Raw genomic sequence first — 25,079 nt, forward strand, 5'->3', positions numbered from 1 at the left:
GACCCCTGAAACCATCTCCAGGTATACTCCAGGTAACACAATGCATGACATTTCTTTCAGTCATGGGGCCTGTCATCATCATTTCTGGCTTCTCATTGGTCTGCCTAGCTCCACCCACTTTGTAACAATGTTAAATAGTGATTTTTATATATTAGAGGGGAAAAATACACCTAGCCAAGGCAGGGTGACTCAAAAAAAATCAGTCACTACCATCATTCATTCAATACATATCTAGAATATGGAACACACTACTCGACATTTATTTGCAAACTACTTCAAAATTATTATTAAGATCAAATAAAAGTGTTAAGTATATCTAATACAACTTGCCTCTCAAGGTTACATTATTTTTTACAACATGTCAGCCGTCTCCCACAGAAGCAGGGCGACCCCAAAAAAGAAAAACACTTTCACCATCATTCACACAAAATCAGTGTCTTTGCAAAGGTGCCCAGATCTGATGGTTTAGAAGTCACTTCCAACAGCTAATATCCAAACCCCTCCTTTAAAGTGTAGGCATTGTACTTCCCACCTCCAGGACTCGAGTCTGGCTAACCGTTTTTTCTGAATCCCTTCACAAAATATTACCATGCTTATACTTCAACAACTCATCAGGTCCCAAAAACCCTTCGTCTCTATTCACTATCTAACACTCTTTCACTTGCCTACTGCATGTCCAGGCCCCTTGCACACAAAACCTCTTTTACCTCCTCCCTCCACGCTTTCCTAAGATGATCCCTACCCCTCCTCCCCTCCACTACAGATTTATACACCCTCTAAGTCAACCTATTTTGCTCCATCCTTTCTAAATGACTAAACCATCTCAACCTCTCTTCAGCTCTCTGAATAATATATTATACATATTCCTATAAATTTAATTGCTCAAATTGTCAATGCTGTTTGGTGTTACTGTTCTTTAGCCCCTTGAGGATCGAGACCCTTGATCCTGAACTCCCACTCAGGGTCGAAAATTAAAAAAAAAAAAAAAATCCGCATCAGCAATTTCTGCCCACTTCAAGCTCTATTTTCGGCCAATTCCTATGTTCCAGTCAACTAAAATCATAGCTATTTCACTAGAACTTCATTTGTTCTGTTGACTGAGTACAAGAAACCACCCATTTACCGATTTCAATTACCCAATAAAATAATCAGAATTGGCAATTTGGCCAATTTCACAAATTTCAAGAGATGCCAATTTCAAAATAGGGTCTAGAATAAACAAGACAGACATTCCTGGCACTAAAATAACATTTTCTCTGTTCATTAGTCATGTCTCCAGGCCCCTCTTATATTACTCTTGCTTTCCATTTTGAATTTTTATTCTCACAAAAAATAGAAGATTTACTGTTATGCAGACTACTGCATTACTGTAAAAATGGTATAAATAATATTAGCGTACTTGTGAACGGATATCAGATTCACCAGTTGACATGTATTGGACGCATTGCGTGATTTGTTTACTCTTGAACATCGGCAAAAATCGAACATTTCCGCTTTGAGTTCAATTTCAAGCTACTTTTCATCGTGAAACCAATCAAAATCATCTCTATTTCTGTAATATATATCTTCCATTCTATCAAATGAGACCAAGAAAACAACAATACAACCATAAATACCATACAAAAATACACTGCAAAGTCGCTGTTTTAACCCTTTCAGGGTCCGTCCCGTAGATCTACGGCTTTACGTTCAGGGTCCAAACCGTAGATCTACGCCATGAGCTCAGCTCACTCTGATAAACTGTGAGTGGTACATTTGGGCCTAGATATGAGAGAATACATCTATGTGGTATGTGTGCACCACATAAAACAGATCCTGCAGCACACTGTGTATAATGAGAGAAAAAAAATGAAATCATGATTTTTCGATTAAAACAGCAACTTTGCAGTGTTTTTTCGTATGTTTTTTATAGTTGTATTTGCGATTTCTTGGTCTCATTTGATAGAATGGAAGACATATTACAGAAATAGAGATGATTTTGATTGGTTTTAGCACTGGAAATGGCTTGAAACTGAGCTCAAAGTAGCAGAAATGTTAAATTTTTGCCGATATTCAAGAGTAAACAAACGACCTCACACGTCTAATACACATCAGCTGGTGGGTCTAATATACATTCACAAATATGGTGATGATATTTATACAATTATTACAGTATTGCATAACAGTAAATCTTCTATTTTTTGGTGTGAATAAAAATTCATTATGTGAATAAAAAATCAAAATGGAATTTATTTGTAAAGCCTCAAAACATAACTAATGAACAGAGGAAATGTTAGTTTAGTGCCAGGAATGCTTACATTGTTCATTCTGGACCCTATTTTGAAATTGGAATATTTTGAACTTTGTGTTAAATTGGCCAAATTAACAATTTCCGATCACTTTATTTTGTAGTTGAAACAGTTGACTTGGCGATTTCTTGTGCTCAATCGATAGAATAGAAGTAATACTAGTGAAATAGCTAAGAATTTGGTTGACTGGAATAATGTAATTGGCCTAAAATGGGAGTCAAAGTCGGCAAAATCGCCGATTCGTAAATATCGCTGACACATCAAAATTCGCGAGAGCATAATTTCGTCAATTTTCCACCAAATTTCGTACTTTTTGTTTTATTACCTTCACAAAAAGATTCTCTACGATTTCATAAGAAAAAATAACACATTTTTTTTTTTGAAAATTCTTGGACACTGGTGCGTGACTCCAGATTTGGGCCTTGGACCCTGAAAGGGTTAAACCAAAAACACGGTCAGTTTTTTTCTTATACACTGCATTCTGCAGGATTTTTTATACTGTGCACACTGACCCATTATTTCATATGTAGGCCTACCAGCTTTCTTTCACCAGATTTAAAGGCACTAGAATTTTGGTGCATATGTACATGACTGACACTGGCTGTTAAGACGTACATGTACATGACCAATCCTCAAAGGGTTAATATTGACACAAATGTTTTATGAGAATGATCAATCTACATATCTGAAACTCTTATCTTCAGATAACTTAGTCGTTAAACACAGCAGTCATATCAGCTAACTTTTACTATCCAATGGCAAGTAAATTTAAGTTTTAGTTTTAAGTCCTAGTTCCAGTCTGCCTAGAATACTTTGTATAACCAAATTCATTTCCTTGTAAGAAACTACTAAATTACATCAGACTAACACATACTGTATATTTCTATTACAAATAAACATAGAACTACTATAAGGCTTTTATGATTTTTTGAAAGTCAAAAGTCATTATTCCACTTGTGAGCAACTGGGAACCACTGGCTCCCAAGTTTGGAACTACACAGTCAGGGCTGTTTGAATGGTTATTTGATGATGCACTCCTGTGGGTTACAGGCACTTTCAGCAATTTCTTATGCCAAGACTGGGCTTGGAACCTTAGATATGGGCCTCAAATGGGGCCCTGGAATGATAAAGGAGCCATAATTTATTTTATTCACACAGTATATACTGTACTTTTCTCACTTTAATTTAAATTCATTATTTTACAAATTCTTTCCAGTGTGATATTGAAATTTTCACTTGCAATTTTCCAGGAAATGTCTTAGGTCACCATCAGTATTACATTGTAGTGTTCTAAAGATGTAGAGCACACAGGAGTATACATAAATGGCATTTATATTTAGTATATTTAGGGAGTTGAATAAGGGCATAGTATGTTGCCTATAATTAGATTTTTTGAGGTTCTGAGTGCTGATGTTTGTTGGGTGATGACTGGTTCGAGATAAGTTATCAAAGTGAGGAATTGATAAATGAAGGGAAAAGTCAAGTACAGGCAGGCCTTGCTTATACAGCAGGCTAGGTTCTGGACTACTGCTGTAAACCACAAATTACTGTAAAATGAAACATAGTTTTTTTAACTTTCAAATGCAGATAAAAGCCTGATAACATATTTACACTATCATATACGTATTAAGTGAGCAATAGAGCTAGGCATAAAAAATGCATATACAGTACACACATTACTTACCATTAAAATATTTTCAACCTTAGCTTATAGTGAGTGATGAATACATTTATTGTAGGAAGTTTGAATAAATGAAGAACGGGTATAATTGAAAACTGCTATATTAGAAAAATGTTGAAAAGTGAAGTGCTGAAAAGTGAAGCCTGCCTTATTAGTAATGTAAATTGCAAAACAAAATAAAAATTTTAAAGAGCATCCCTAGTCTTAGATACCTTTGCTAATGTGCGTTGGAAATATGCCTCAAATTTAAACTTCTTTTGTCCATGATTAGATCTAGGATATTCCTCTAATATTTGTTTAGCTCATTTTCAATGATCTAAAATCTAATTGGAGACATTGTTTGTTCATATTATTATTATTATTATAATCAAAAAGAAGCGCTAAGCCACAAGGACTGTTTGTTCATAAAAATTATATCTTTCTTTCTTTCAACATACCAGCCGTATCCCACCGAGGCGGGGTGGCCCAAAAGAAAAAACTAAAGTTTCTCTTTTTAAATTTAGTAATATATACAGGAGAAGGGGTTACTAGCCCCTTGCTCCCGGCATTTTAGTCGCCTCTTACAACACGCATGGCTTACGGAGGAAGAATTCTGTTCCACTTCCCCATGGAGGTAAGAGGAAATAAACAAGAACAAGAACTAGAAAGAAAATAGAAGAAAACCCAGAGGGGTGTGTGTGTGTATATATATGCTTGTACATGTATGTGTAGTGTGACCTAAATGCAAGAAGAAGTAGCAAGACATACCTGAAATCTTGCATGTTTATGAGACAGACAAAAGACACCAGCAATCCTACCATCATGTAAAACAATTACAGGCTTTCGTTGTACACTCACTTGGCAGGACGGTAGTACCTCCCTGGGTGGTTGCTGTTTACCAACCTACTACCTAGATAAAAATTATATACAGTAAAATATTTTAATATTAAGGGTGGGTTTATTGGTAGTCATTCACTTATTGACCTTTTTTTGATCATAATTATTTTGTAATAAAGGTAGTAGGTTGGTAGACAGCAACCACCCAGGGAGGTACTACCATCCTGCCAAGTGAGTGTAAAATGGAAACCTGTAATTGTTTTACATGATGGTAGGATTGCTGGTGTCTTTTTTTTCTGTCTCATAAACATGCAAGATTTCAGGTACATCTTGCTACTTCTACTTACACTTAGATCACACTACACATACATGTACAAGCATATATATACACACCACTCTGGGTTTTCTTCTATTTTCTTTCTAATTCTTGTTCTTGTTTATTTCCTCTTATCGCCATGGGGAAGTGGAACAGAATTCTTCCTCCGTAAGCCATGCGTGTCATAAGAGGCGACTAAAATGCCGGGAGCAAGGGGCTAGTAACTCCTTCTCCTGTATATATTACTAAATTTCAAAGGAGAAACTTTTGTTTTTCCTTTTGGGCCACTCCACCTCGGTGGGATACTGCCGGTGAGTTGAAAGAAAGAAAGAATTATTATTTTGTAAATGCTGTGTCATTATCAGCCTTTCAAATTCTAAGGACTATAAAATCAACAATAAACAAATCCTTCCCAGAAAAAAGGAAACCACCTTGCCCCTCTAAGAATACTGTCATCAGTCTACCTGGAGAGTGTTCCGGGTTCCCCTTGACCCAATCTCAGACCAGGCCTCCTGGTGGATGGCCTGATCAACTAAGCTGTTGCTGCTAGTCACACAATCAAATATATGCACCACCATCTGGCTGATTAGGGACTGATTTTATGAACTTATCCAGTTCCCTCTTGAAGACAGCCAGGGGTCCACTGGTAATTTTCCTTCTGTATGAAGATATTGTAAAGCCTTGGTCCCTTCACAATTAATTATTTCATAGTGCACTCATGGCAAGCCTACTTTTCATTGGTAAATTGTGCATGTACATAAATACTAGGCATGCCCTTAAATAAGGACTTATCAGTGAAAATGGCTCTCCACATTAATGTAGATAATCTGGTCTTCTGCAGAACATCCATAAAGCCATTCTCTCATTGGCCTGCAACAAGGAAAGTACTCTTAGTCCATTTATTACTTTACACTGGAAAACATTTGCCATGTATAAACAGTATAGGGAGTGCCTTAGCTAGTTATTTACTTTATACATTAATATTAACATCAGGTGTTACCAAAAAGATTATGGGTGGGAATGCAAGTTTAACTATTTCAATTTTAAACATGTCTGTTAGCAAAGGTACAGATTTTACTTTCACTTTTTATAGCCTCTGATACTCATACTTAGCCACCTCTCAACTCTTCATTATTTTGAGAACCAGACTTTGCAATGGTAGATCTGGTTTATGTACTGCGATGAGTTAACCTAAAACTGAATGGTGTAGTCTTGTTAACATAGCTGGACAGGTGATAGAGTATCTCACTAGCCCTTAGCTTACCTAACTGTAAGAAGGTAGAAAAAAGAGGGAACTCAGCTTTAAAGTACACATGCTGTATTTGTTTGTTCCAGGCATTTTCAATTAAAAGCATATGACTTCACAGTACGTCCAGTAAAACCTCTCATTATCAGACCTCTAACAGATTTCAGATAAAATGGACAAAAATCAGCAATTCTGTATTCTGTTAGGCTTCTAAGTTAGTTTTTATCCAAAAATAAAAATCATTATACCATTGTTAATGACAAAAAATTAGCTATCAATCTGTAAAAACAAATTTTGGGGGGAAAAGTTTAATTTTTAACCCTTTCACTGTCAAGACCCCTGCTCACAAACTTGCTCTCAGTGTTGAAGAATTTAAAAAAAAAAAAAAAATTCTTATAAAATGATAGAGAATCTTTTCCTGATGGTAATGACACCAAAAGTACGAAACTGGATGAAAAACACGTGGAATTACACTCTGGCGAGGTTAGCAGCTTTGGCAACGTTCACGCATCAGTGATTTTGCCTACTTTGAGCCCTGTTTTTGGCCAATTCCACTGTTCCAGTCAGCTAAACTCATAGATATTTTGCTAGAACTCCATTGGTTCTTTCGACTAAGTGAAAAAAAACTGCCTATTTGCCAATTTCAACTACCCAATAGTGATCAGAAATTGGCAATTTGGCCAATATCATACACAATTCGAGTAAGGCCAATTTTAAAATAGGGTCCAGAATTAAAAATTCAAGCATTCCTAGGACTAAAATAATGTTTTCTCTGTTCATTAGTCACATCTCCAGGCCTTTCTTATATTATGCCTGCTTTCCATTTTGAATTTTAATTCACACAAAAAATAGATTTACTGTTATGCAGACTACTGCATTATGTAAAAATGGCATAAATAATGTCAACGCATTTGTGAAAGCATATTAGATTCACCAGCTGGTGTGTATTGGACACATGACGTGATTTGTTTACTCTTGAACATTGGCAAAAATCGAACATTTCCACTATTTTAAGCTCAATTTCAAGGTACTTTTAGTCCATAAACCATTCGAAATTATCTCTCTACTTCTGTAATATATCTTCCAGTCTATCAAAAGACCAAGAAAATGAGAATACAACCATAAACAATATATGAAAATACACTGCAAAGTCGGCGTTTTAAACCAAAATTACGGTCGAAGTTTTTCTTTTGTCTCATTATGCACTGCATGCTACAGGACTTTTTTATACTGCACACACTGACCACTCATACCAACTGTCTCATATGTAGGCCTACCAGCTTTCACCTGCAAGATTTAAAGCCACCTAAAATTTTGACGTTATATTACGGGATCGACACTGGCTTGCAAGCCGTAATATTATGAGACCAACAGTGAAAGGGTTAAGGGAGTTTGACGTGTTCGGCTTATTTAGCACAATACGTATATATGTACATGCAGTACTCCAAGTACAGTGCAATGTAACTACCTCATCGTCATACAATTTTTGTGCTATTATTTACTTGTTAGAATTTACTATTGAGCTTCCTCAGTCACTGGTCTGACCAAGCTTGATTAATCCACTGATCAAATAAACACTGTCCCACATGTAGTGCACTGTACCCCGTTTCTTTTACTGTTGAACGATAAGACCTTACTTCACCTGTTTGCTATTAATTAACTCTTAACCGCACAAAATTTAATCCACTATATTCACTTATTCTCCAAAACTAGTATTGTTTATTATCAAATAAAGCAATACTGAGAAGTATTGAGCATTGTTTTGTTTAGTTAAAAGTGGTATACATTATTTCTTTAGTCTTTTGTAATTTAGTCTTATTTTGATTAATTCAAATTTTTACTATTTGTTTAATATAATCTTTATACTTTTTTGTTTACTGTCTATAGTAAACAGTTTTATTTATTTTAAGCTATTTAAAATTTCCTTGCTCTACTATAGTGCTATATCCATTATGTTTTTTTTTTACATACTGTACTGTTAACAGTTATGTTAGCAATATCAGGTGCTAAATAAGGTGCTCAGTCAGGTACTACAGTGATACCTAATTTAATTAAAAAGTATATTACAGTAGACCGTTATTTAACATGAGCTTATTTGGCACGATTTGGTTATAGCACAACTGAAGAACTGCGGCACAATTTTATACAACACCTCGTAAAATTAATTTAACATTGCTCAGTTTGCGGGAGGGGAAAAAATTTGGTGATTTCAAGTGTAAGCCCATGGTTATTTACCGCTCTAAGAATCCTCGTCCTTTGAAAGGTGTAGATAAAAACACCTTACCAGTAATTTGGAGGTCAAACCAGTCAGCATGGATGACAGAGGAAATATTTATTGACTGGTTTAAGCATCACTTTATTCCTCAAGTCAAGTTTTACCTGCACAGCAAGAACCTTGCATTCAAGGCTCTCTTCATACTTGATAATTCCCGTACTCATCCACAAGCTTTGTTGGATGTGACCCCACATGTAAAAGCTGTATTTTTACCTCCAAACTAGTCCTTGTGGCTTAGCGCTTCTTTTTGATTATAATAATAATAATAATAATTTACCTCCAAATACAACTTCTCTAATTCAACTACTGGATCAGGGAGTTATTAAGTCATTCAAGTGTAACTACACCAAAAAAGTTATGAAAAAACTAGTTGCATCAATGGACTGACTCCAACTTGGCAGTACCAAGCTTCTGGAATAAATTTAACATTGCAGATGTTATCAGCTATGCTAGAAGTGCATGGAATGAAGTGCCCCAATCAACATTAAATGCAGGTTGGGGAAAGTTATGGCCTTCTGTAGTTAATTCTTTGACTGGCTTTCCTTTGCTTGAGAGTCAGGCTCAGGAAATATTTCAGCTGGCAAGGAGATTACCAGGTGATGGTTTTGAAGATATGAATGAAGCTGTGAATGAGCTCTTAGAAGATGATTATGATGAAGACAGGAGTCCAGAGGAAATGTTGGCAGAGCTCGATGCACAGATACAAGGGAGCCACATAACAGAAGATGAAGAACACGAAGAAAAACAGTTAACATTGTAGCAGTTACGTGAGCAGTTCAATGTTGGTGCTAAACTAGCAGACTTTTTCACTGAAGAGGACCCTGACAAATCTAGAAGCAGTGCTTTGAAATGGGGTCTAGACCAGCTGATGATGCCTTACTGTCTGCTGTATAATATGCTGCAGGGTAAAAGAGCCCAGAGATCCATTACAGAATTTATGCACACTCCAATACAACCATCGACTTCAGTACCAGAACCTCTACCATCCACTTCTGCCGACAACCAATAACCATCCACCTCAGCCCAGTAGGGCCACACCATACATATCCACTCTCTTCACAATCATTACCCACAATTTAAGATACCCACAATTTAAGATAAGAAATACTATTATTTCTATTGCAATTGTAGTCTTAAGCAGTAATATATCACGACAATGAACTACAATTACATATTTACTTTTATTTTTGTAAGATCTGTTGGTCTAAAAAAATGTTCGACTTTTTGGGAGCTCCCAGGAATGTAACCCTATTTTTCCCATAAGTTCTTTAGTTCATTTAATCTGTTTTTTTACCTAACATGGCATTATCAGGAACATAACTACCATGTTAAATGACGGTCTACTGTATATTTAAGTGTATTATACTTAAAACATTAATTCATCTTTGTTAGTAATTGGTATTAAATGCTTTTCATTTCAGTAATTACAATGGTTATATTCTCTACTTACCTATTAATAGTACATACTTAAATTCTCTCTTGTCTATGAATGCAAATATTGATCTTAAGATCTCTTGTTAAATGGCAATAACAATAATAAAAATAATTGCCAATACTACACTACAAGTCAGGCATAAGCTGTACTCAGTGCCACCAAGAATACAACAGTATTCAATTATAATGTTCTATTGCTAAGTAAACACTATGATGACCTAGCACTGCTTAATTCACTAAATGTTAACATGTCTTTCATTATTCTTATCGAAACTTGACTCAAACATGACTTAACAGACATCTTTGCCTTACCTGGTTACACAGCCATACATAACTGTAGGCATAATCAATTATAGGAGGTGGCACTGCTATCTACTATGATGAATTATAATTTATTAAATCTACTTGCACCAGAGAAAAAATGGTAAATAGATATTTGCAAAATTCTCATCTAAAAATCCCTATTGCAATTGGAGCAGTCTACAGGTTACCTCACATAAATTCTTATAGCAATGCTATAAAAAACAATATAACTGACTCAGATGGAATAAATACCACCTGATATTTGCTGGTGGCTTTCAAGCAGCTGATCCCTCAAGTAGCCAACTTCATAAACACTACGAACAACTGCTTGCTACTACCATCAATAACTAAGCCAACAAAAATTTCTGAGACAAGTGCTTCATTACCTGACCATATCTGGACCAATACTATATCCCCACCAAAAGCAGGGATAATCACAGATAACACCACAGACTACTACCCCACCTTCCTCATAACCAACTTACATAAATTGCCTCGACACTAGTAGGATCTCATTTTGACTTAATGACGAGTCATCAGTAAATAACTATTTCAGCACTGACATCAACTAGCAGAGAGAGCTAGCCAACAACCACGATACTGATGTATCAAAATTTTTCTTCGTAAAACCCAAAACCTCTATAACAGGCAACGTCCAACGAAAACTAAGCAAATCACAGCAGAGAGATTAAACAGCCCATGGCTTACAAACAGTATCCTCAAATCCATTGATAAGAAAAACACCAATATGAAAAACAGTTCAGACTGGGTTTAATAACAAAAGAACTGACAAAATGATACATGTCAATACTTGCTAATCTAATATGGAAATCTAAACAACTGTATTATTCCAGCAGACTTAATGAAATAAAAGGGGATATGAAAAAGACCTGGAAAATCCTCTCTGAAATCCTGGGTTCTAGAAAACTGTCCAGCAACAGATATAAACTTAAACCAGATGAACTACACATCCAACCTGCAGACACTGCCAACAAACTTAATGTCTTCTTCTCTACAATAAGATCAAAACAAGCAAGTAAAATCCCAACCTCAAATACACAAGCAAAAGGCTACCTCACTGAAAATTATCCAAATGCTGTTACTAATCCTACCGTTGTGACCCTTGTAGGTTTAGCGCTTCTTTTTTATTATAATAATAACTAATCCTACCGAGGTGTCACTCAAAGTCACTAAAAAAAAAAAAAAAAGACAGGAGACCTAAATAACTTGCCATCACTCAAGTACAAAAAAGCAAAACATGCTGTTGCCAATTATTACAACTTTGTTTAATAAATCAGTGGATTCTTAAACTTTCCCTTCCATACTCAAGATGGCAAAGGTTCCCCCAATTCTCAAAGGAGGTGGATTCAACTGAAGTGAATAACTATAGGCCTTTATCAAACTTGCCCTTACCAAGATCTTTGAAAAAATAATTCATAAGCTAGTTTACTCCTACCTAACTCCAACATACTCCAACATAACTCCAACATAACTCTTGCCAGTTTGGGTTTAGGCAAAAAAAAGTACGAATGGTGCAATTTTACAAATGCTCAAACTGCCATATGCAGTGCTTGAAAAAAATTAATATCCTCTGGGGCTCTACACAGGCCTGCACTGTATGACCCTTGTAGGTTCAGTGGTTCTATTTTATTATAATAATAATAATAATAATAATCTTCACAGACCTACAGGAAACAATGTGGACCGTAATGTCTTGCTCCTTAAACTAGAACATTACGGGGTCAGAGGACATACCCTTGAATGCCTAAAATCTTATCTTATCAACAGACACCAGTATGTCTTCACAAACAGTGCAACCTTGACTACTCAGCCTGTAGCCATTGGAGTGCTGCAGGGCAGTGTCCTTGGCCCTCTGCTTTTTCTCATTTACATCAATGATCTCCCAAATGCATCTTATCTCCTTAAACCAGCTTTATTCGCAGTTGATGCTACTTATGTCTTCTCCCATTCAAACCCAACTGTTTAGTGACGCTGTTAATGATGAGCTACTAAAAATATGTAAGTAGATGACAAAACCTACAGCATGCTGTTTGGCAACAGTCTTAAATATCCAACTTAACATACATATCAGACCCTAGTAGGTTTAGCACTTTGTTTTGATTGTAATAATAATAACATCATATTGATCAAAGGTTTCCCCATTACAAGACACACTGAGGGTAAATTTTTAGGTCTTCACCTTTGCTGGAACTTTAAATTTCAGACCCACATCCAACATATAGCCAAGGTCTCCAAAACAGTAGGCATCCTTTCCAAAATATGGTATTATGTGCACCAAAAGGCACTACTTAACACTATACCACTCTCTAATGTACCCTTAACTCATGTATGGTATTTGTGCTTGGGGATCTACTATGTCTAATCACATCAAACCATTAATAGCCCAACAAAAAGCTGCTGTGGATGATCAACTCCTACACCAGACAACACACCCCTTAGTTCTTCAAGAGCGTGAACTTAATACACAGAACATGCACTCACATTATTGTGCCTACTATATATATAGAACATTAAACTCGAGTATAAACCCCTCTCAAACTTCTCCTTGATAGCTACACAACACACAGGCACAACACAAGGCACGAAACTCTCTGACATCCCTCATGTCCATCTTACGCTGTGAAAAATGCAATGCACATAAAGGGACCCAAGATCTGGAATTCATTGCCGGAGCAAAAGGCCCCGTCTGCCAATCAATTTAGGACAATAATTAAAAATCATCTTGTCTCCCAAACTTAACAAAACCAACACTATCTAATGTCTGAAATTATTTAACCAGTTTGGAACTATGAGAAATCTCAATTAACTTATGACCACTAAATCAATCTAAACTATCAGTACACACTTATAAGTGTACTGCTGTAATACCGTAAATTATATTAAATTGTAATTTTTTTTCTGCCTCTCTACTATAAATCTTATTAATTATAAATATTTTGCTACCCCTCTTTTTGTAATAATTAAAAAATGCATAATTAAAATTTACCACTCCTTGATCTATGTCTAGTTTTATGTAGTCTGTAATTAGGATTAGTCTGCCCAAAATGCTCAGGCATGCTAGTGGCTTTCTTTGTGCTTAACAGTATCTTAAACATGTAAATCTCACACTGTATACTATGCAAATAAATAAATATTTGTATTTGTACATACATACATATATACACACACTAGCTATAACCTGCATACATATACACATACATACATAAACATTCACACACACACATACATTGTTTCTGTCCAAAACATTACTCAAATCTGCAAATTTTGCATCCAAGTACACCACACAGCCAGACACCAATAAGTATTGGTACCTAACTGAAGATAGCAGTTGTTTCCCATGGCCCGGAGCACCAAGCATCATAAGTTATTTATCTCATCCTGTCAAATGCACTGGACTTCAAAATAAATTTTAGAATGCTTATAAATTCACAATCAAGCATAAGTACAGTGTATTTTAATGCAGAGTTCACAGGTTAAAGTCCTGCTCTGTATAGAAATAATGTCTGTAAATAATTTTGTTCTTCTGTAAATTGTTAAGCATTCTAAAATCTCTTTTGAAGTCCAGTGCATGTAGCAGGATGAAATGTACTATCCGAACGGTAATTAATTTGTCTGTATTCATAAATCTGCTTGTACATGGATATGCAGAAAGTACCAGCAATTAAGTACCACCATCATTGCTACAAGCTGCATTAATTCATTCATGAAAATACTTTTTACTTCTGTTTGCCACGTATGAGTTGCTATATGTATATGACTTCTGCCAAGTAGTGTCAGGAAATGTTCTTCCCCAACTGTATTATATAATAAACAAAATGTACATACTATTATATATACACTATAATAACAATCACTAATAAGTGAGGATTATGTGAAACATAATTGCTTTTGAGTGCAATACTATAATTTTTTAAAGTAACAACTGCATCACAGTTCTTACTACCACCATAGTAAATGATTTTTTTCCCATTCATTTACAAAATGCAAAGTAATGCCACAATTTACTTTATTCATGTTCCCTATAGTAATAAGTCTTCTGAGTCATAACATAATGAGAGCTGGAAGGTGGATCAATAATAGCCACAGGATGACTACTGCGGGCATATCGAGAAGAGTACAGTAGGAATCCCATCAATATGGCCAACCCTGCTAGACTGGCAGCCTGAGCGTTGATCACCCATGCTTCATCCACCATCATAGAGTAGTCAGCACTGTAACAGGGGAAGGAAAAAATGATGATCTAATGAGCTTTAAGATATAAATCCTTTCTTATTGTACCACAACTGCATCTGGGTGTGAGAGACTGCAGAAAGAAGTAACAATTAATAAACAATTTAATATAGAGTACATATTTACACCATCAAATAAGGATGTGTGATGTGACCATGGTAGTTTAACATATTTATAGATAGGGTTGCAAAAGAAGTGAATGCTAAGGTGCTGAAAAGAGGTGTGGGATTAAAGGAAAATGGATACAATACAAAGTGGGAAACTGTCACAGTTGTTGCTGTCTTGCCAGTAATACTTACATAAAATATTGTGAAATGCTGTGTCCAGCTGTGGAGAGAGCTAGCAACTCTGGCTTTGGCTCCTAGAAATATTGTAGCTAACCTATATTTTATATACAGTATATTTTAGGTATATGTGCCTACCTTATCTTAGTAAAAACTGTTGTGTTTTTGGTTAGTATAATATTACCAGTTTTTAACCCTTTCAGGGTCCGTCCCGTAGATCTACGGCTTTATGTTCAGGGTCCAAACCGTAGATCTACGTCATGAGCTCAGCTCACTCTGATAAACTGTGAGTGGTACACTTGGGCCTAGATATGAGAGAATGCATCTATGTGGTATGTGTGCACCACATAAAACAAATCCTGCAGCACACTGTGTATAATGAGAGAAAAAAACTGAAACCAAGATTTTCGATTAAAACAGCAACTTTGCAGTGTTTTTTCGTATGTTTTTTATAGTTGTATTTGCAATTTCTTGGTCTCATTTGATAGAATGGAAGATATATTACAGAAATAGAGATGATTTTGATTGGTTTTAGCACTGGAAATGGCTTGAAACTGAGCTCAAAGTAGCGGAAATGTTAAATTTTTGCTGATGTTCAAGAGTAAACAAACGACCTCACACGTCTAATACACGCCAGCTGGTGGGTCTAATATACATTCACAAATGTGGTGATGATATTTATACAATTATTGCAATATTGCATAACAGTAAATCTTCTATTTTTTTTGGTGTGAATAAAAATTCATTGTGAATAAAAAATCAAAATGAGATTTATTTGTAAAGCCTCAAAACGTAACTAATGAACCGAGGAAATGTTAGTTTAGTGCCAGGAATGCCTACATTGTTTATTCTGGACGCTATTCTGAAATTGGAATATTTTGAACTTTGTGTTAAATTGGCCAAATTACCAATTTCCGATCACTTTATTTTGTAGTTGAAACAGTTGACTTGACGATTTCTTGTGCTCAATCGATAGAACAGAAGTACAGTGGACCCCCGCATAACGGACGCCTTGCATAGCGGACAATCCGCATAGCGGACGCTTTGATCGCTAAAATTTTGCCCCGCATAGCGCCCAAAAACCCGCTCAGCGGCCTTCGTCCGAGACGCGTCCAATGTGCGGCCTGAGCCACGCTCACATGTTCCGCCGGTGGCATTGTTTACCAGCCAGCCTCCGCGGTAACATCCAAGCATACAATCGGAACATTTTGTATTATTACAGTGTTTTTGGTGATTTTTTTCTGGAAAATAAGTGACCATGGGCCCCAAGAAAGCTTCTAGTGCCAACCCTACAGCAATAAGGGTGAGAATTACTATGGAGATGAAGAAAAAGATCATTGATAAGTATGAAAGTGGAGTGCGTGTCTCCGAGCTGGCCAGGTTGTATAATAAACCCCAATCAACCATCGCTACTATTGGTGGTACAGCTGCTGCTGCTGCTGTATCACCGTCAGCTGCTGCTGCACTGTCAGCTGCTGCTGCTGTACCACCGTCAGCTGCTCCTGCTGCTGTAGTACCGTCTGCTGCTGCTGTAGCATCATCTGCTGCTGCTGTAGCATCGTCTGCTGCTGCTGTAGCATCGTCTGTTGCTGCTGTAGCATCGTCTGTTGCTGCTGTACCACCGTCAGCTGCTGCTGCTGCTGTAGCATCGTCTGCTGCTGCTGCTGCTGTAGCATCGTCTGCTGCTGCTGTAGCATCGTCTGTTGCTGCTGTAGCATCGTCTGCTGCTGCTGCTGCTGTAGCATCGTCTGCTGCTGCTGTAACATCGTCAGTTGCTGCTGTAGCATCGTCTGCTGCTGCTGTAGCATCGTCTGTTGCTGCTGTAGCATCGTCTGCTGCTGTAGCATCGTCTGCTGCTGCTGTAACATCGTCAGTTGCTGCTGTAGCATCGTCTGCTGCTGCTGTAGCATCGTCTGTTGCTGCTGTAGCATCGTCTGCTGCTGCTGCTGCTGTAGCATCGTCTGCTGCTGCTGTAACATCGTCAGCTGCTGCTGCTGCTGCTGTAGCACCGTTGTTGGTGTGGCTTATTGAGAATACCAAGAAACAATTAACCCCAGAGGATTTGCCACCCAGGATAGCCCAAAAAAGTCAGTGTCATCGAAGACTGTCTAACTTATTTCCATTGGGGTCCTTAATCTTGTCTCCCAGGATGCAACCCACACCAGTCGACTAACACCCAGGTGAACAGGGAAAATGCCTGGAACTAGTGCTCATATTGGTGAATTTAGAGCCAGCAAAGGTTGGTTTGAGAGATTTAAGAATCGTAGTGACATACACAGTGTGATAAGGCCTGTTCTGGAAGAAAATACCAAACAGGACCTACAGTACTCAGGAGGAAAAGGCACTCCCAGGACACAGTGTCTCATCAGTCATTGCTGCATCTTCAATAAAGGTAAGTGTCATTTATTCTTCATTTAGTAGAGTAGTACATGCACAATATATATTGTGCATGTACTACTCTACTATTGTGCATGTATCCTTCTCTTTGTGTGTAGGAAAATGTATATTTCATGTGGTAAAATTTTTTTTTTCAAACTTTTGGGTGTCTTGCACGGATTAATTTGATTTCCATTATTTCTTATGGGGAAAATTCATTCACATAGCGAACATTTCGCATAACAGCCAGCCCTCTTGCACGGATTAAGGTCGCTATGCGGGGGTCCACTGTAATACTAGTGAAATAGCTAAGAATTTGGTCGACTGGAATGATGTAATTGGCCTAAAATGGAAGTCAAAGTCGGCAAAATCGCCGATTCGTAAATATCGCTGACACATCAAAATTCGCGAGAGCATAATTTCGTCAATTTTCCATCAAATTTCGTACTTTTTGTTTTATTACCTTCACAAAAAGATTCTCTACCATTTCATAAGAAAAAATAACAAATTTTTTTTGGAAAAATTCTTGGAGACTGGGGCACCACTTCAGATTTTGGCCTTGGACCCTAAAGGGGTTAACCCTTTCAGGGTCCGTCCCGTAGATCTACGGCTTTACGTTCAGGGTCCAAACCGTAGATCTACGTCATGAGCTCAGCTCACTCTGATAAACTGTGAGTGGTACATTTGGGCCTAGATATGAGAGAATACATCTATGTGGTATGTGTGCACCACATAAAACAGATCATGCAGCACACTGTGTATAATGAGAGAAAAAAAACTGAAATCATGATTTTTCAATTAAAACAGTGACTTTGCAGTGTTTTTTCGTATGTTTTTTATAGTTGTATTTGCGATTTCTTGGTCTCATTTGAAAGAATGGAAGACATATTACAGAAATGGAGATGATTTTGATTGGTTTTAGCACTGGAAATGGCTTGAAACTGAGCTCAAAGTAGCAGAAATGTTAAATTTTTGCCGATATTCAAGAGTAAACAAACTACCTCCCACGTCTAATACACGCCAGCTGGTGGGTCTAATATACATTCACAAATATGGTGATGATATTTATACAATTATTACAGTATTGCATAACAGTAAATCTGTTTTTTGGTGTGAATAAAAATTCATTATGTGAATAAAAAATCAAAATGGAATTTATTTGTAAAGCCTCAAAACGTAAATAATGAACAGAGGAAATGTTAGTTTAGTTCCAGGAATACCTACATTGTTTATTCTGGACCCTATTTTGAAATTGGAATATTTTGAACTATGTGTTAAATTGGCCAAATTAACAATTTCTGATCACTTTATTTTGTAGTTGAAACAGTTGACTTGGCGATTTCTTGTGCTCAATCGATAGAATAGAAGTAATACTAGTGAAATAGCTAAGAATTTGGTTGACTGGAATAATGTAATTGGCCTAAAATGGGAGTTAAAGTTGGCAAAACCGCCGATTCGTAAATATCGCTGACACATCAAAATTCGCGAGAGCATAATTTCGTCAATTTTCCATCAAATTTCGTACTTTTTGTTTTATTACCTTCACAAAAAGATTCTCTACCATTTCATAAGAAAAATAACAAATATTTTTTTTTTTAAATTCTTGGACACTGGGGCACCACTTCAGATTTGGGCCTTGGACCCTGAAGGGGTTAATTATAGCATGAATTTTACAGCTAAACTAAAGAACTTTTGTAGGTTTAACACAGCAGGGTAACATGAGGCAATGCCAGCTATGTGATCAAGACTGACAGCTATGTGATCAAGTCCGTCAGCTTTAACACAGCAGGGTAACATGAGGCAATGCCAGCTATGTGATCAAGACTGACAGCTATGTGATCAAGTCCGTCAGCTATGTGATCAAGACTGCCAGCTATGTAATCAAGACTGCCAGCTATGTGATCAAGACTGGCAGCTATGTGATCAAGACCTGCTGTGTTCATGCCAGAAGATCAGATACCCATATGGAGTACAAGTACAGGAGAAATTGGCTATGATATTCTGGCATGAGAATATAGTACTGTACCACTATCAAGAGGATGATCACTCAGAAGGAACTTGAGAGTCAACATGAAATCAGGGAAGTACCCAGAGCATTTGGCAGTGATATGATCAGATGAGAAGCCATTGAGTTTCAGCTGGTGCTATGGTATCACTTCCTATGGAATTACTATTGAAATCTGACTATAAGCCTAGTTTTATGTAGCTTACTTTTTTTAATGTGTGTGGTGTGATTTGGTGCAATGCTCTATCTGAATCCAGTACGTATTTGCCTCTCAGGTGATCTTGCATGCTTTTTGTTCTGTAATGCTCAGTGATTAAGGATACAGCTGCTTAGTACTGTATGCCCTAATAAAGTGGAGTTCTTATATGGGTGTATTACCAAGGTTTTTATATGAAGCATTTTCATATACAGTAGGGCCCCACTTATACAGCAGGTTAGGTTCCAGGCTACTGCCGGAAAGCAGACATCGTTGGAAAGCAGAACACCATTTTTTTCCACTTATAAATGCATATAAATGCCAGATAAGTTTACATTAACATATATTAAGTTAGCAATAGAACTAGGTATTAACATCAATAAAAAGCAAAATACACACACAGTACACTCATCACTTACCTTAAAATATTTGTAGTCCTAATGTAGAGTGAGAGGTGAGTTTTATTTGTAGTATTCAGGTTTGGGAGGTATGGTAGCCAGCCAGCCCACCCCAACCACACGTAATAATAAGAATAAGAAGAATAAGAATAAGAAGAAGAAAACTGTCAAAGTGGGAAGTCTGAATGTGCGTGGATGTTGTGCAAATGATAAGAAAGAGATGATTGTGGATGTTATGAATGAGAAGAAACTGGATGTCCTGGCTTTAAGTGAAACAAAGCTGAAGGGGGTGGGAGAGTTTCAATGGAGAGGAATAAATGGGATTAGGTCAGGGGTTTCAAATAGAGTTAGAGCTAAAGAAGGAGTAGCAATAATGTTGAAGGATAAGCTATGGCAGGAAAAGAGGGACTACAAATGTATAAATTCAAGGATTATGTGGAGTAAAATAAAGATTGGATGTGAAAAGTGGGTTATAGTAAGCGTGTATGCACCTGGAGAAGAGAGAAGATAAGATAAGATAAGATAAGAAGTGTAGAGGAGAGAGAGAGATTCTGGGAAATGTTGAGTGAATGAGTGGGGAGTTTTGAATCAAGTGTGAGAGTAATGGTGGTTGGGGATTTCAATGCTAAAGTGGGTAAAAATGTTATGGAGGGAGTAGTAGGTAAATTTGGGGTGCCAGGGGAAAAATGTAAATGGGGAGCCTTTAATTGAGCTATGTGTAGAAAGAAATTTGGTAATAAGTAATACATATTTTATGAAAAAGAGGATAAATAAATAAACAAGGTATGATGTAACATGTAATGAAAGTAGTTTGTTAGATTATGTATTGGTGGATAAAAGGTTGATGGGTAGGCTCCAGGATGTACATGTTTATAGAGGGGCAACTGATATATCAGATCATTATTTAGTTGTAGCTACAGTTAGAGTAAGAGGTAGATGGGAAAAGAGTTAGGTGGCAGCAACAAGTAAGAGGGAGGTGAAAGTGTATAAACTAAGGGAGGAGGAAGTTCGGGCGAGACATAAGCGACTATTGGCAGAAAGGTGGGCTAGTGCAAAGATGAGTAGTGGGGGGGGTTGAAGAGGGTTGGAATAGTTTTAAAAATGCAGTATTAGAATGTGGGGCAGAAGTTTGTGGTTATAGGAGGGTGGGGGCAGGAGGAAAGAGGAGTGATTGGTGGAATGATGAAGTAAAGGGTGTGATAAAAGAGAAAAAGGTAGCTTATGAGAGGTTTTTACAAAGCAGAAGTGTTATAAGAAGAGCAGAGTATATGGAGAGTAAAAGAAAGGTGAAGAGAGTGGTGAGAGAGTGCAAAAGGAGAGCAGATGAAAGAGTGGGAGAGGCACTGTCAAGAAATTTTAATGAAAATAAGAAAAAATTTTGGAGTGAGTTAAACAAGTTAAGAAAGCCTAGGGAAAGTATGGATTTGTCAGTTAAAAACAGAGTAGGGGAGTTAGTAGATGGGGAGAGGGAGGTATTAGGTAGATGGCGAGAATATTTTGAGGAACTTTTAAATGTTGAGGAAGAAAGGGAGGCGGTAATTTCATGCACTGGCCAGGGAGGTATACCATCTTTTAGGAGTGAAGAAGAGCAGAATGTAAGTGTGGTGGAGGTACGTGAGGCATTACGTAGAATGAAAGGGGGTAAAGCAGCTGGAACTGATGGGATCATGACAGAAATGTTAAAAGCAGGGGGGGGATATAGTGTTGGAGTGGTTGGTACTTTTGTTTAATAAATGTATGAAAGAGGGGAAGGTACCTAGGGATTGGCAGAAAGCATGTATAGTCCCTTTATATAAAGAGAAAGGGGACAAAAGATTGTAAAAATTATAGAGGAATAAGTTTACTGAGTATACCAGGAAAAGTATACGGTAGGGTTATAATTGAAAGAATTAGAGGCAAGACAGAATGTAGGATTGCGGATGAGCAGGGAGGCTTCAGAGTGGGTAGGGGATGTGTAGATCAAGTGTTTACATTGAAGCATATATGTGAACAGTATTTAGATAAAGGTAGGGAAGTTTTTATTGCATTTATGGATTTAGAAAAGGCATATGATAGAGTGGATAGAGGAGCAATGTGGCAGATGTTGCAAGTATATGGAATAGGTGGTAAGTTACTAAATGCTGTAGAGTTTTTATGAGGATAGTGAGGCTCAGGTTAGGGTGTGTAGAAGAGAGGGAGAATACTTCCCGGTAAAAGTAGGTCTTAGACAGGGATGTGTAATGTCACCATGGTTGTTTAATATATTTATAGATGGGGTTGTAAAAGAAGTAAATGCTAGGGTGTTCGGGAGATGGGTGGGATTAAATTATGGGGAATCAAATTCAAAATGGGAATTGACACAGTTACTTTTTGCTGATGATACTGTGCTTATGGGAGATTCTAAAGAAAAATTGCAAAGGTTAGTGGATGAGTTTGAGAATGTGTGTATAGGTAGAAAGTTGAAAGTGAACATAGAAAAGAGTAAGGTGATGAGAGTATCAAATGATTTAGATAAAGAAAAATTGGATATCAAATTGGGGAGGAGGAATATGGAAGAAGTGAATGTTTTCAGATACTTGGGAGTTGACGTGTCGGCGGATGGATTTATGAAGGATGAGGTTAATCATAGAATTGATGAGGGAAAAAAGGTGAGTGGTGCGTTGAGGTATATGTGGAGTCAAAAAACGTTATCTGTGGAGGCAAAGAAGGGAATGTATGAAAGTATAGCAGTACCAACACTCTTATATGGATGTGAAGCTTGGGTGGTAAATGCAGCAGCGAGGAGATGGTTGGAGGCAGTGGAGATGTCCTGTCTAAGGGCAATGTGTGGTGTAAATATTATGCAGAAAATTCGGAGTGTGGAAATTAGGAGAAGGTGTGGAGTTAATAAAAGCATTAGTCAGAGGGCAGAAGAGGGGTTGTTGAGGTGGTTTGGTCATTTAGAGAGAATGGATCAAAGTAGAATGACATGGAAAGCATATAAATCTATAGGGGAAGGAAGGAGGGGTAGGGGTCGTCCTCGAAAGGGTTGGAAAGAGGGGGTAAAGGAGGTTTTGTGGGCGAGGGGCTTGGACTTCCAGCAAGCGTGCATGAGCGTGTTAGATAGGAGTGAATGGAGACGAATGATACTTGGGACCTGACGATCTGTTGGAGTGTGAGCAGGGTAATATTTAGTGAAGGGATTCAGGGAAACCAGTTATTTTCATATAGTCGGACTTGAGTCCTGGAAATGGGAAGTACAATGCCTGCACTTTAAAGGAGGGGTTTGGGATATTGGCAGTTTGGAGGGATATGTTGTGTATCTTTATACGTATATGCTTCTAAACTGTTGTATTCTGAGCACCTCTGCAAAAGCGGTGATAATGTGTGAGTGTGGTGAAAGTGTTGAATGAGGATGAAAGTATTTTCTTTTTGGGTATTTTCTTTCTTTTTTGGGTCACCCTGCCTCGGTGGGAGACAGCCGACTTGTTGAAAAAAAAAAAAAAATTAATTAAAGTGCCCCGAGTGTTAAAATACAGATACAGTACATTCATTAATTACCTTAAAATATTTGTAGTCTTAATGTAGGGTGAGAGGTAAGTTTTATTTGTAGGAAGTCAGGTGGTAGATAGCCAAGGCAGCGCTCCCTGCCCCACCCACAAGTAATGTAAACAAACCAGGTGAAAGCGTCTGGTTTTCGTCACTTTACATTGTGTACAAGTTGTCTCCATATTGATAAAGTAGAATAAATAAAGAGAAACACTCCCATTCTCCTGTAATACCATATTCAGGAGAAATGACACTTTGAGTGAAGGCATACGAAAGGAATAATTTTCTAGTTATCCACAGAAATATTATAGTGACACATTTTCTCTGATGTTGGACTACAAGTCGCCTGGTTACCACATCTCATATTTATGTTAATTTACTCTTCTGTGGGGTGTATTTGTCATGTTTGTGTGTTACGTAATGGATTTGTCAGTTAAAAATAGAGTAGGGGAGTTAGTAGAGGTGGAGCTGGAGGTATTGGGTAGATGGCGGGAATATTTTGATGAACTTTTAAATGTCAACAAAGAAAGGGAGGCGGTCATTTCATGCACTGGCCAAGGAAGTATAACATCTTTTAGGAGTGAAGAGCAGCAGGATGTGAGTGTGGGGGAGGCGAGTGAGGAACATTACGTAGAATGAAAGGGGTAAAGTAGCAGGAACTGACGGGATCATAACAGAAATGTTAAAAGCAGGGGGGGGGGGGGGGGGGGATATAGTGTTGGAGTGGTTGTATTTTTTGTTTAATAAATGTATGGAAGAGTGGAAGGTACCTAAGAATTGGCACATAGTATATATAGTTCCTTTATATAAAGGGAAGGGGGACAAAAGAGATTGTAAAAATTATAGGGAATAAGTTTACTGAGTATACAGTGGACCCCCGCATAACGATATTAATCCGTTCCTGAGAGCTCATTGTTATGCGAAATTATCGTTATGCGAATGAATTTTCCCCATAAGAAAAAATGGAAATCAAATTAATCCGTGCAAGACACCCGAAAGTATGAAAAAGAAATTTTTACCACATGAAATATACATTTTCCTACACACAAAGAGAAGGATACATGCACAATAGTAGAGTAGTACATGCACAATATATACTGTGCATGTACTACTCTACTAAATGAAGAATAAATGACACTTACCTTTATTGAAGATGCTGCAATGACTGATGAGACACTGTGTCCTGGGAGTGCCTTTTCCTCCGGAGTACTGTAGATCCTGTTCGGCATTTTCTTCCAGAACAGGCCTTATCACACTGTGTATGCCACTACGATTCTTAAATCTCTCAAACCAACCTTTGCTGGCTTTAAATTCACCAAAATGAGCACTAGTTCCAGGCATTTTTCCCTGTTCACTTGGGTGTTAGTCGACTGGTGTGGGTTGCATCCTGGGAGACAAGATTAAGGACCCCAATGGAAATAAGTTAGACAGTCTTCGATGACACTGACTTTTTTGGGTTATCCTGGGTGGCTAACCCTCTGGGGTTAATTGTTTCTTGGTATTCTCAATAAGCCACACCAACAATGGTGCTACAGCAGCAGCAGCTGACAGTGCTACAGCAGCAGCTGACAGTGCTACAGCAGCAGCAGACGATGCTACAGCAGCAGCAGATGGTACTACAGCAGCAGCAGCAGCAGCTGACGGTGGTACAGCAGCAGCAGCAGCTGATGGTGCTACAGCAGCAGCTGATGGTGCTACAGCAG

At 37.6% G+C, this 25,079-nt stretch overlaps 1 protein-coding gene across 6 annotated transcripts in view; it reads right to left on the reverse strand.

The window, feature by feature from the left end:
- The window catches only part of LOC128688286 (no extended memory), a 160,668-nt gene that overhangs the window by 9,217 nt on the left and 126,372 nt on the right, over positions 1 to 25,079 (reverse strand). For 4 of the 6 annotated variants that reach the window (XM_070086573.1, XM_053776027.2, XM_053776028.2 and 1 more), the window contains exon 6: positions 14,386 to 14,591. The exons of 1 other annotated variant lie outside the window; for it this stretch is intronic. In XM_070086573.1, coding sequence (XP_069942674.1) covers positions 14,387 to 14,591 — 205 coding nt within the window. In that variant the 3' untranslated portion in view covers position 14,386. Of the gene's footprint in view, positions 1 to 5,565; positions 5,972 to 14,385; positions 14,592 to 25,079 lie in introns of all 6 variants that reach the window. One more of the 6 variants, XR_011392182.1, reaches the window with a different exon arrangement.

This window comes from Cherax quadricarinatus, chromosome 19 (genome assembly GCF_038502225.1).
Source record: "Cherax quadricarinatus isolate ZL_2023a chromosome 19, ASM3850222v1, whole genome shotgun sequence".
NCBI classification, from domain to species: domain Eukaryota; kingdom Metazoa; phylum Arthropoda; class Malacostraca; order Decapoda; family Parastacidae; genus Cherax; species Cherax quadricarinatus.